Raw genomic sequence first — 13,728 nt, 5'->3', positions numbered from 1 at the left:
TTACAATGTATCTGTGCTCTCAAAGTGAAGAGAATACACAAATGAAAGATTTGAAGTTTTTGAAGTTGTCTTTATGGTGTGTGCGGTTAGACTGGTAGCAAACTTGTAGCCAGATTCATGTCCACTGAGGGATGGTTTCCATTAGACTCTTAACAGCTATTCTTCAATGAGATGTCTGCTTAGTTGTACGAGGACAGCATTTCCAGAAGTAAAAGTGTACCTTAGCCACTTGAATATCAATTTTCTAATGCTCCAGGGATTCTTGGACAATAGAAGAATGTAAAATTCTCACTGGTGGAACATGAACCTATTTGAAACAAACAGAGTGCATTCTGTCTCTTTTTAAGTTGGAAAAGAAGCAATAGACATAATGCCAAATCTTTCTGGGAAAAAACAGTAAATTCACAATGCACTCCATTCTTAATGTGCAAGTCACCCAGCAAATGCAGGGGAATAATAGACATGACATCACCTCAGGAACAATTCGGAGAGGGCAATAAATGCTGGTCTTGCCTTGATGCCTACATTATATGAACAATTTTTTTTAAAAATCTATCGATTGCTTATCAGTTTAGACTACTGTAATGTTTGCTTTGCTCAACCTCAACCTCTCAGAGCTTGCAGGATTTACAAATTAATTAGCCAGAAATACAAGGCTAATGGTTCAGAGTTGAAGAACCCTTTTAGCTATGTGATCATTTATGCGAGGTTAATCAACCCATTTAGCTCAGAAAGTAAGCATTTAATCTGTTGAGTCCCACTCCAGCATGTAGTAAATTCTTCCTGGAAACTTTTAGAATTTACTTTTTTTTGTAGATTTTCAATTTTTTTCTCTTAATGCAGTTGTTCTTATCCTGATGTTATTTTGCAGCCCTTAGTTTAACTCCAATTCATTATAACAAAATGTTGAATTCAATTTGGGGAGTTGCATGGAAGCTTTCTCTGAGCTGGAACATGCAGTTTCCTACTTCTTATTATGTCTGCATCACATCTCTAAAGTGCTATGCTTGCCAACACAGATATACTTGTCACTACCCAGGACAAAGAAGAGTACAGCACAGGAACAGGCCCTTTGGCTTGCATAGCCTGCACCAACACATGATGTCTATTCTAAACCAAAGACCCTTTACCTGCACGTGGCCCATATCCCTCTATTCTCAGCCTATTCATGTATCTGTCAAGATGCCTGTTAAACGTCATCGTTGTATCTGCTTCTACCACCTCCTCTGGCAACACATTCCAGGCACTTAGAACCTTCTGTGTAAATAACTTGCCCCTCACATTTCCTTTCAACTTTCTCCCTTTGACCTTGAACCAATGTCCCCTAGTAAGTGACGGTAAAAGACTGTGACTATCCATTCTGTCTATGCTTCTCATAATTTTGTAAACTTTTGTCAGATTGTCCCTTTGTCTTCAATGGAACACTGGAGACAAACCAAGTTTGTCAATCTGTCCTCATAGCTAAAATCTTCCAGACCAGGCAACATCCTGGTAAACCTTTTCTGTACCCTCTCCAAAGCCTCCACATCCTTCTGATAGTATGCCCACCAGAATCTCACACAATGTTCCAAATGTAGCCTAATTAAAGTTCTATGCAACTGCAATATGACTTGCCAATTTTTATAATCTGTGTCCCAAACAATGAAGGCAGGAATGCTATAAGTCTTCTTGAACACATTACCTATTTGCTGCTACTTTCAGGGAACAGTGGGCCTATATGTCGAGATCCTTCTCTACATTAATGCTTCTAAAGGTGTGCCATTTACTTTATACTTCCCTCCTGCATTAGACCTTGCAAAATACATCACCTTACATTTGTTGGATTAAGTTCCAAGTATGGTAACGGTGAGCACAAGGGGGCATAGCTTTAAATTGAGGGGTGATAGATATTGGACAGATGTCAGAGGTAGTTTCTTTACTCAGAGAGTAGTAAGGGTATGGAATGCTTTGTCTGCAACGGTAGTAGATTCACCAACTTTAAGTACATTTAAGTCATCATTGGACAAGCATATGGACATACATGGAATAGTGTAGGTTAGATGGGCTTCAGATTGGTATGACAAGTCAGCGCAACATCAAGGACCGAAGGGCCTGTACTGCGCTGTAATGTTCTATGTTAAGTTCCATCTGCTGTTTCTCTGTCCAAGTATCCAACTTATCTCTATCCTGCTGTATCCTCTGGCAAATCTCTCCACCATATGCAGCACCCCCAACCTTTGTATCATACACAAATTCATTAATCAGACCACCTACATTCTCCGTTAAGTAATTTATATGTATTACAAATAATGGGTCCCAGCACTGATCCCTGTGGAACACTATAGGTTACATATCTGCAGCAGAAAAGCACCCTTTCACTGTTACTGTCTGTCTTCTATGACCACGTCAGATCTGTACCCATCTTACTAGCTCATGGTGGATCGAATGTGACTTCACCTCGATTAGTCAGCCATGAGGAACTTTATCAAAGACCTTGCTAAAATCCATGTAGACAATATCCACCATCCTGCCCTCATCAATGATCTTTATCACTTCCTCAAAAAACTCATTTACATTTGTGAGACACATAGAACCATGTTACATGTTGTTAATAAGTTCATATTTTTCCAAAAGTGAATAAATTCTGTCCCTAAGAATCTTCTCCAATAATATCCTTACTGACAGAAGGCTCATTGGCCTGTAGATTCCTCAATTATCTGTGTTGCTCTTCTTAATCAAAGGAACAACATTGGCTATTCTCCAATCCTCTGAGACTTCTCCTGTGACTAAAGAGATAAAAGATTTCATACAAGGCCCAGCAATTTCCTCACTCGCCTCCCTTAGAATTCTGGGATAGATCCCGTTAGGTCCTATGGACTTACCTATCTTAATGCTTTTCAAAACACCCAACTTTACGTCCTTTTTTTTATATCAGCCATGTCCTAACATATCACCATTTTTAAAATTCATTTATGGGATGTGGGTGGCGCTGGCTGGCCAGCATTTATTGCGCATCCCTAGCTGCCTTTGAGAGGGTGCTATTAGGGAGGGATTTCCAGGAATTTGATCCAGTGCCAGTGAAGGAACACAATATATTTCTGAGTCAGTACGGTGAGTGGCTTGGAGGGGAACTTACAGGTGGTGGTGTACCTATGTATCTGCTGCTGTGGTCCTTTCAGGTAGAAGTGGTCGTGGGTTTGGAAGGTGCTGTCTGAGGACCTTTGATGAATTTCTGCAGTGCATCTTATAAATAGTACACACGGCTGCTACTGAACGTCAGTGGTGGAGGGAGTAGATGCTTGTGGGATGTACTGCCAATCAAGTGGGCTGCTTTGTCCTTGATGGCGTCAAGCATCTTTAGTGTTGTTGGAGCTGCACTCATCCAGACAAGTGGGGAGCATTCCATCACACTTTTGCCTTGTAGATGATGGACAGGATTTATGAAGTTAGGCGGTACTTTACTTTCCACAGTATTCCTAGGCTCTGATCTGCCCTTGTAGCCACTGTGTTTATGTTATGAGTCCAGTTGAATTTCTGATCAATGATAAACCCTAGGGTGTTGATAGTTGGCGATTCAGTGATGGTTGCACCATTGAATGTCAAGGAGCAGTGGTGCAATCATCTTTTATTGGAGATGGTCATACCCTGGCATTTTCATGGCATCAGAAGAGAGATTGGGCAAACTGTACCTGTGTACTCGATAGTTTTGAAGAATGAGAGGTTATCTTATTCAAACTTACACAATACTTAGAGATAGACAAGGTAGATACAGGAAAGATAGTTTCCCTGTTTAGGGAGTCTAGAACCAGGGGTCAATTTAAAAGTAAGGGAATGCCACTTACGTCTGTGATGAGGAGAAAATTTTTGCTCAAGGTTGTGAACATTTTGAATTCTCTACCACTGAGGGCTGGGAAAGCTTAGTCTTTGAGTATATTTAAGATAGAGATTGATAGATTTCTGGTTACCAGTGGCATCTGGGGATCTGGGGTTGGGGTGGATAAAAGGTATTGTGGTGTTCCTTTGTTCCTAATCTAGATGCAAGTTGTCACTTGTAGTGAAGGTCTATGCAATGTTTGACACTTAACTGGCAATGAAATGAATAACAGGTACATTACAAATTATACATACAAAGTGAGATTGAAAACTATTGGCTGAAATTACAGTTGGGAATTGGAGTTCCACTTCTACATATTAAGTGATGTAGAAACCAGAAACCATTTTTTTAGATGAAGTGGGGTGTTATTTTAAAATGAAACTGGCCTAAATCTGAGTCATAATAACCTCTCTCTATAAGATCAAAATTTCTTTCTGATGTGTGAATCAGTATTTAATGTTTTCTAATTCTGTTCTTGTCTTCATCGGTTTTATTATTTTCCACGTGCTAAGTTATAGGTCTCTCAGTGTGCTAAAAGTTGGTTTCAGTTCCCTACCTTTTCAGTAGTTTTGGTGACCTTGTTCTTTCAGTGCTTTAAACTTCGATATGTGCTGATAATGCCAGCTTTTTGGTTAAACCCAGCAGACCTCACGTGGTTGTCTAGTGATGCGATGGGGTAAGTCCTCCGGCCCTGGTGGCTTGCATCCTTTAAAAGAAAGAGCTACAGAGATACTGGATGCATTGGCTGTAATTTTCAAAAAATCCTTGGATTCTGGAAAATTACCAGAGGATTGGAAAACTGCCCATGGAACACCCTGATTCAAAAAGGGAGGGTAACTGTCAGCCAATTAAATGAACATCTATTGTTGGAAAAGTATTGGAATCAATTATCGAGGAAGTAATAGTGGCACATTTGGAAAATCATTATCAAGTAGAATCGGGATGGTGTCATGAAAGGTAAATCACATCAGACTAACTTATGAGAGTTTTTCGAGGAAGTCTTAACCCGAGTGGTGAGTGAAGAACCAGTAGACGTGTTGTATTCAAAAGGCACTTGACAAAGTACCACACAAAAGGTTAAGTCATAAGATAAGAGCCTGTGGTGTTGAAGGTAGTATGTTGGCATGGATGGAGAATTGGCTAATGGTCAAGAAACAGCAAGTGGGGATAAAGGTTTTTTTTTTCTATAGTGGAGTTCCACAAGGGTAAGTGCTAAGACCACAGCTGTTTACAGTATGTATTAATGACTTAGAGGACAGAAGCAAATGTCCTGTAGCCAAATTTTCAGGCAACACAAGTATAGATGGAAAGGCAAGTTCCAAGGGAGATACAGTTAATTTACTGAGAATTATTGATAGGTTGTCAGTCAGAAAAAAGTTGGCAAATGGAGTACATTGTTTGAAAATGTGAATTGTTCATTTTGGAAAGGAGAACAAGAACACAGAATATTATTTAAATGGAGAAAAACTGCAGAAAGCTACAACACAAAAGGACTCTGAGGTACTTGTGTGCGACAAATGGAAAGTGAGCACAGATAATCAGGGAGGCTAATGGAATGTTGACCCTTCAAGCGGATTCCAGTATAAGAGTAGGGGATGTCTTACTGCAGCTCTACAGTGTCTGTGAGACCACATCAGGCATACTGTAATCAGTTTTAGTTCCCTTATTTCAGGAAAGACATAATTTATTTGGAGGCAGGTCAAAGAAGGTTCACTAGGATAATCTTGGAATGGAAAAGTTGTCTTATGAACAAACATGTTGGGACTCTACTCATTGGCATTTAAAAGAATGAGAGATGATCTCATTGAAGTAGAGGATTCTTGAGGGATTTGACGGTAAATGCTGAAAGGATGTTTCCTCTCAAAGAAGAGTCTAGGATGAGAGGGCATAGTCTCAGAATAATGGGGCACTCAGGTGAGGAGAAATTTCTTCTCTCTGAGAAGATTGTGAATCTTTGGAACTCGTTGTCATTGAGAGGTGTGGCTACAGAGTCATTGCGTATATTTAAGGCTGAGATAGATTCTTGATCAGTAGGAATCGAGGATTACAGTGAAAGGGCAGGACAGTGGATGTGAGGTATGTCGGATTAGCCATGATGCTGTTGAATGACTGAGCAGGCTCGAGGGCCAATCAGCCTACTCCTGTTCCTATTTCCTATGGTCTTGTTAGTGCATACTGTTTTATCATTTTAGGAAATAATACAATGCCATGAACAGCAACTGACTAATTCAAACTATAGTGCTAATATCTGAGTTTTGTTTGTGATATGGAGCTTGCGAATTTAGCCTGTTAGTTATTTAATGAAAACCATTAATGAGTCACCTGGTTCCTACCCAGTGTTAAACTAATTCAGCAGGGGAGTGGGAACCTAAATTGTAGTTCGAGTATAGAGGAGGTTGAGAGTAGGGAGGTCCAAAATAATGTTTCAGGGTCACAAAAGGGCACTGGCCAGCAAGAAGTTGGTTTGAAGTGTGTCTATTTCAACGCCAGGAGCATCTGGAATAAGGTGGGTGAACTTGCAGCATGGGTCAGTATTTCAAGGTTGTGGCCATTTCAGAGACATGGGAGAGCAGGGACATGAATGATTGTTGCAGGTTCCGGGTTTTAGATGTTTCAGTGAGAATGGAGAAGATGGTAAAAGAGGTGGGGGTGTGGCATTGTTAGTCAATGACAGTATTATGGCTGCAGAAAGGACGTATGAGGACTCGTCTACAGAGGTAGTGTGGGCTGAGATTAGAAACAGGAAAGGAAAGGTCACCCTGTGGGAGTTTTCTATCGGTCTCCGAATAGTTCCAGAAAGTTAGAGGAAAGGATAGCAAAGATGATCCTCAATAGAAGCGAGAGTGACAGGGTAGTTGTTGTGGGAGGCTTTAATTTTCCAAATATAGACTGGGAATACTATAGCTTAAATACATTAGATGGGTCAGTTTTTGTCCATTGTGTGCAGGAGGGTTTGCTGACACAGTATGTAGACTGGCCAACAAGGGGTGAGGCCATATTAAATTTGGTACTGGGTAATGGACCCAGCCAGGTGTTAGATTTGGAGGTAGGTGAGCACCTTGGTGATCGTGACCATAATTCAGTTACATTTACTTTAGAGATGGAAAAAGATAGGTCTCCACCAGAGGGCAAGAGTTAAAGCGGGGGAGAAAGGCAATTAGGATGCGATTAGATAAGATTTAGGATGCATAGGATAGGGAAGGAAACTGCAGGGAATGAGCACAATTGAAATGTAGAGGTTATTCAAGGAACAGCTACTGCGGGTCCTTGATAAGTATGTACCTGTTGGGCAGGGAGGAAATGGTTGAGCGAGGGAACTGTGGTTTACTAAGGAAGTTGAATCTCTTGTCAAGACGAAGAAGACAGCTTATGTTAGAATGAGATGTGAAGGCTCAGGGTGCTTGAGAGTTACAAGGTCGCCAGGAAAGATCTGAAGAGATGTTCCAGAGCTAAGAAAAGCCAGGAGGGGTCATGAGAAGATAGAATCAGGGAAACCCCTAAAGCTTTCTATAGGTATATAAGGGATAAAAGAATGACTAAAGTAAGATTAGGGCCAATCAAGGACAGTAGTGGGAAGTTGTGCGTGGAGTCAGAGGAGATAGGGGAAGCGCTAAATGAATATTTTTGTAAGTATTCACACTAGAAAAAGACAATGTTGTCAAGGAGAATACTGAGAAACAGGCTACTAGACTAGATGGGATTGAGGTTCACAAGGAGGAGGTGTCAGAAATTCTGGGAAGTGTGCAAATAGATAAAATCCCCTGGGCCAGATGGGATTTGTCCTAGGATTCTCTGGCAAGCCAGGGAGGAGATTGCTGAGACTTTGGCTTTGTCCGCAGGAATAATGCCAGAAGATTGGAGGGTAGCAAATGTTGTTCCCTTGTTCAAGAAGGGGAGTAGGGACATCCCTGGTAATTACAGACCAATGAGCCTTACTTCTGTTCTGGGTAAAGTGTTTTGTTAATGTTATAAGAGAGAGGATTTTTAATCATCTCGATAGGAATAAGTTAATTAGGGATAGTCAGCACAGTTTTGTGAAGGTTGGTCGTGCCTCACAAACTTTATTGAGTTCTTTGAGAAGGTGACCAAACATGTAAACGGTTGATGTGATGTATATGGATTTCAGTAAGGTGTTTGATAAGGTTTCCCATGGTAGGCTATTGCACAAAATGCAGAGGCATGAGATTGAAGATGATTTAGCGGTTTGGATCAGAAATTGGCTAGCTGAAAGAAGACCGAGGATAGTAGTTAATGGGAAATGTTCATCCTGGAGTTCAGTTGCTATTGGTGTACCACAAGGATTTGTTTTGGGTCCACTGCTGTTTGTCATTTTTATAAACAACCTAGATGAGAGAGTGGAAGGATGGGTTAGTAAGTTTGCGGATGGCACTTAGATTGGTACTGTTGTGGATAGTGCCAAAAGATGATGTAGGTTATAAAGGGACATAGATAAGCTGCAGATCTGGACTGAGAGGTGGCAAATGGAGTTAATGCTGAAAAGTGTGAGGTGATTCACTTTGGAAGGAGTAACAGGAATGCAGGGTACTGCACAAATGGTAAGATAGTAGATGAGCAGAGAGATCTCTGTGTCCATGTACATAGATCCCTGAAAGTTGCCACCCAGGTTGATAGGGTTGTTAAGAAGGCATACGGTGTGTTAGCTTTTGTTGGTAGAGGGATCGAGTTTTGGAACCATGAGATCATGCTGCATCTGTACAAAACTTTGATGCGGCCGCATTTGGAGTATTGTGTGTAGTTCTAGTCACCGCATTATCGGAAGGATGTGGAAGTTTAGGAAGTTTAGTTCGTTGACACTACTAGATTTATGAAAATTAAATCTTAATGGTGCTCGTAGAAGTGCAACACAGAATTAGCATCAGAGTGTAAGAAGTTTGGATGTGAATAAAAAGTAATTGACTACTTGCAATATGATTTCGGCATTAATTGTCACTTAAATGTCATGTTGTATTCCTCACCTAATTTCACCCATTATTTAGTGGCTATCTTTGGAAAATAGAATAGTTGTGGGAGTATAATTAAATTTGTGATGCAACCCTGTTTGGAAAATGCTACCTCTACCAGAAGTAACAGGTCAAAAATACCACTCCATGGTATTTCTTGGCATAGGTATTTTGTTATTAATTTGTTCTTTTATTAAAAAACATTACTGACTGCTTATAAAAAAATAAATTATCAGTAGCCAATGTTTAAAATATATGTACAACACCCACACACACAGAAAGTTTATAGTAACAGCTTTCTAGAGACACAGGAAATCAGCAGAAATAATCATTCCAGAATTTTTGGATAGTATCCATCTTTTATAAACCATTCAGTGTTGTAAAACATTTCTGGCTAGCAGTAGGCTTGACCAGTTATGCAAGCAGAGAGAAAATATGCACTTTTGATGTTACCACCTGGAGATGTGGGTGATGATGATATAAATCTATCCCCTGGGATCTCGGACCCCAAGTTCGAAAGTAAGCGATTTTATTGCCTTTCTGCAAACAAGAAATGGAATAAATGTCATACAGGGAAACGATACAATATATTCTTCATTAACATATTCATGTTTTCAAAATGGAAAAAACAGGGCTTGAACTGAGACAGGCCTGACAATTTTATGTATACCAGTATTTTTACTTTTCCTATTCTAGTCACCACACATTTCATCACCAGGCAGCAGGCTAACATTGAAGGTAATTATGAATTCTTTATGCAGTTGGTCTCTTACTGCTGAATTGGCTGTGGGTTTTGCAAATAGAAAATGGGCATCAAGCAGCTTCAATATGAAACAGCGTGACAAGACCAGGGTTGATTGAATTGGTTCAGTAAATGTACAATTTTTAATTAGATTTTAAAATGTGTAATTTTTAATTTGTTCATAATCACTGATACTGCGAATGACTGACAAGACCATTTATACCCTTCAGAATCTACTGGTACAAATCAGTTATGCAGCCCTAACCTATCCTTCAGCTTTGCGTCATCAGAAATAGCAAAGCATTGATTTTTATAACATGGCAGTTTTTATTTCCAAATATTTAAAAAGCAAGTGATTTAAAAGCCCTACATCTTACCATCTCTTTTGTCAGTTTCAATTACTTCATTTATTATTTCTGTATATTTATGTCCACTTGTAATAATCTCAAAGAATAGGACATTCCCCAACTATGCTGCTCTCCAAAGAACTCTAATAGGTTTAGACACTGTCCTAAAAGGTTTAAAATGCAGAAGTCATGTTTTGAATTTCCCATTTGAAAATGATGAATTGCTGATATGAAAACTATTATCTGACCCTGTTTGCCTGAATCCACTTCACACCCTTGAGGTGAAAACAGTGAGGACCAAGTACAGGAGCAATACTTCTGGGTTTAGTCCTCTGACATAATTTAAGTTAATCCATTATTTATGGGACCTTTCCCAACTTTGCAAACATTTAGGCCTTGATGTTTAATGTTTCTCTCTTGTGTTTGTTTCCCTTCATTTGGAGAGGGTGGTGACAAGTGGCAAAAATCACTGGCTCATGTTTTTTCGGACGTACGTTCAAATCCCACCATGGAAGATGGTGACATTTTGAATTCAGTGAAACTCTGGAATTCTAAAATTTCAAGAGTTCGATCATGTGTTTTTTAAAGGTTAGGGTTTCCCATCTTTACAACTCTCCCAGGCAGTGCATTCCAGATTCGCACCACCTTCTCAGTGCAAAACAATTGTCTCAAATTCCCTCTAAACCTCCTGCTCTTCACCTTAAAGTTATGCTCCCTTGTTTTTGACCCTACAACCAAGGGGAACAGCTGCTCTTATCCACCTTGTCCATGCTCCACATAACTTATACACCTCAATCAGGTCCCTTTTCAGCCTTCTCTGCTTGTAAAGAAAATAACCTGAGTGTATCCAGTCTCTCTTCATAGCTGAAATGCTCCAAGCTGACGAATCTCCTCAAAAGCCCTCAGTGCATTCACATCTTTCCTGTCGTATGAAGACCAGAATTACACATGGTACCCTGGCTGTGGCCTAACCAAAGTTTTGTACAGCTCCAATATAATCTCCCTGCTCTCATAATCTGTTCCACAACTAAAAAAGGCAAGTGTCTCGTGTGCCATCTTATCTACCCTATTAACTAGTCCTGCCCTATTCAGGGATCTGGGAACAAGCACCCTCAAGTCACTTTGTTGTTTGGAACGTCATGGTGTTGATTGTCATAAAAACCCATCTGGTTCATAACTGTCCTTTAAGGAAGGAAACCTTGTGTCCTTATCCAGTCTGGCCGACATGTGACTCCAGATCACAGCAATCAGGTTAATTCTTAGATGCCTCTAGGAATTTAGGGCTGAGCAATAAGTGCTGGCGCTGCAACGTCCACATTACATGAACAAATAACAGAAAGAAATTACTGCGCTGTCATAACAATATGTAATTCTCATAGATTGATTAATAATGAATGATTTTAAATATAAAAATTCAGTCCAACTCAAGCATATTTGCCAGATGTTCAATTTTCCCTTGAAAAGCAATTGAACCCTTTTATGACAAAAGAAATAGAAGAATATAGAGAAAATTGAACAGGATCTTACCAGAGATGAGTCACTTCAGTTATGAGGAGAGACTGGAAAGTTATGACTTGTTTGTTTTGAACAGAAAAGGTTAAGATGTGATGGAATAGAGATTTTCAAGTTGCAAGGTGTTGATTTTTATTTAAATTACTCTGACCAATGGGACAATAGCTAGGGTTACCGTATCAGGGATATTTTACATTTTTTTGCTGAATTGGCAGATCTGCAATGTTTTCCCTGCAAAAGTGGTGGGAACTGGTTCTATGACTAATAAGGCAATTGGACACATTTCTGAAGATGAAGAACTTGCAGGGTTATTGTCAAGAATAGTGTTGATGTGAACATGTTGGTTTTGGACTGGGGTAGACAAAGTCTCACCACACCAGGTTATAGTCCCACAGGAGAAAGTGAGGGCTGCAGACACTGAAGATCAGAGCTGAAAATGTGTTGCTGGAAAAGCGCAGCAGGTCAGGCAGCATCCAAGGAACAGGAGAATCGACGTTTCGGGCATCAGCCCTGAAGAAGGGCTGATGCCTGAAAAGTCAATTCTCCTGTTCCTTGGATGCTGCCTGACCTGCTGCGCTTTTCCAGCAACACATTGTCAGCTATAGTCCCACAGACCTATTTAAAATCACAAACTTTTGGAGTGCTGCTGCTTCATCGGGTGAAGCCAGGAATAGGGTTGTAGAGTTTAATAGGAATGCACAGTCAAACAGCACAAACATGATAAGCCAAATTCCCATCATCTGTGCACTTTGTTTCTGCAATCCTATATATTCAGCAAGAACTCAGAGTCAGGAGAGGGGAAGAATGCGGGGAAGGAAAACATTTGGTTTTCAGTCAAGATCAGAAGCCACCAGTTTTAATGGATTTTTAGTGAATAATAAATATTCAAATTCTGCATTTCTTTGCAGGAAGAAGATCTTCAAGAAATGATCAAATCTGCAGAACTAATTGAAGCCCAGTGCTCTCATCTCTTTGATAAAATCATTGTGAATGATGACCTTGCAATTGCTTACAAAGAGCTAAAAACTACCTTAGATAATCTGGAGAAAAACCCTTTCTGGATTCCAGTCAATTGGCTACATTCATAAAGGCACAAAAGAGAATAATAATATTGATAGTAACATAACTGGACGTTGTTTGGAAACCTGGTAATATTGGTCATTCCCGGAACAGTGGATGGTGCTTTGAAGTAGAACGTTGCCACTTTTTGTTGCACTTTTAATGTTCAATAGCAAATGATGTTACTTTTGCTACTTGCAAGCTTTCATCTACCTGAAATGAGCAGTGCTAAAATATTTTCACTACTTGGGGAATAAACATAGACACTTTCTGGTTTTGCTACTGATTATGACCTTAGGAGGTGACAGGGATTTTATTTTTTAAAACACTGAAATATTAGTGTATTTTAGTAAATTGTAGGTGATATTCGTTTTAAGTGAAAACACAAATATATGATCTAGGTTGCTGATAAAAAAAAATTGCAGTGCACCCAGGCATGGTGTATCAGTGGTTCTGTCTTAGCATGACATTAGAACCAGAGGAATTTGTGTGTGTCTTGTACAATAAAAGGAATTCTAGTGAAATATTATATACAAAGAGAATTATTTGGAAAATTTGGTGTTTGCCATGTTAATAATGTGGTTCATAACCGTATTTTAAAAGGTGTTGGTTATTAATACCTGTACAAAACCTGGTATTAAATCATGCTCAACATTCCATGTAAATTTACCTCACTAATTTGTGTTGATAATGGCACCAAGTGGTGCATTGTAGTTGTATTTTGCTAGGTGAGATACATATGGTTTGTAAATCAGAGTTTTATTATATGTCAAGAATCTCACAGATAAAAAGTTGTACTTCCTTACTTTCTTTTGAAAAAAAATTTCCTAGGTATCCCAGGTTAATAAATTACCAAACTTAATTTCTCAGTGGTGTTTTTAGTGAAGTGAGCGATTATGATATCCCAAGCAGCTCTATGAAAATGTTACTCGGTTGTAATGTGCAATTTTAAGTGAACTTGATGTACTGCAGTATCTACAAATATTAAAATCATGACTTGTGTTATCTTTATCAGAGGTTTAAAGTCCATTGTCTTCCATGCTTTCAGCCACTTAACTGCAAACACCATTTTAAAAGAAAATTACATTTAACCAGTGCCCATGGGATCCAAAGCATTTCATAGCTATTTTCCTTGGGCACCAATGCTTTGTGAAAAAAAGGGTACAGTAACCGGTTTGTGCTTAGCAATACTCAAAGTTCCAGAAATGTGATAACATACTGTCCGTCTGTTAATGAGAAGAAGAAAGTCATGCT

At 39.4% G+C, this 13,728-nt stretch overlaps 1 protein-coding gene across 8 annotated transcripts in view; it reads left to right on the top strand.

Annotated features, from left to right (window-relative positions):
- mpp7a (MAGUK p55 scaffold protein 7a) overlaps positions 1 to 13,485 on the top strand; it is a 431,085-nt gene extending 417,600 nt beyond the window's left edge. For 6 of the 8 annotated variants that reach the window (XM_072576030.1, XM_072576036.1, XM_072576032.1 and 3 more), the window contains 2 exons: positions 9,511 to 9,552; positions 12,324 to 13,485. In XM_072576030.1, the coding sequence (XP_072432131.1) occupies positions 9,511 to 9,552; positions 12,324 to 12,503 (222 nt within the window). In that variant the 3' untranslated portion in view covers positions 12,504 to 13,485. The remainder of the gene's footprint in view (positions 1 to 9,510; positions 9,553 to 12,323) is intronic. The other 2 variants (XM_072576034.1, XM_072576033.1) reach the window with 1 other exon arrangement.
- Positions 13,486 to 13,728: the final 243 nt, after the last annotated feature.

This window comes from Chiloscyllium punctatum, chromosome 8 (assembly GCF_047496795.1).
Source record: "Chiloscyllium punctatum isolate Juve2018m chromosome 8, sChiPun1.3, whole genome shotgun sequence".
NCBI classification, from domain to species: Eukaryota; Metazoa; Chordata; class Chondrichthyes; order Orectolobiformes; family Hemiscylliidae; genus Chiloscyllium; species Chiloscyllium punctatum.
This window is presented reverse-complemented; position numbering and strand designations above follow the sequence as displayed.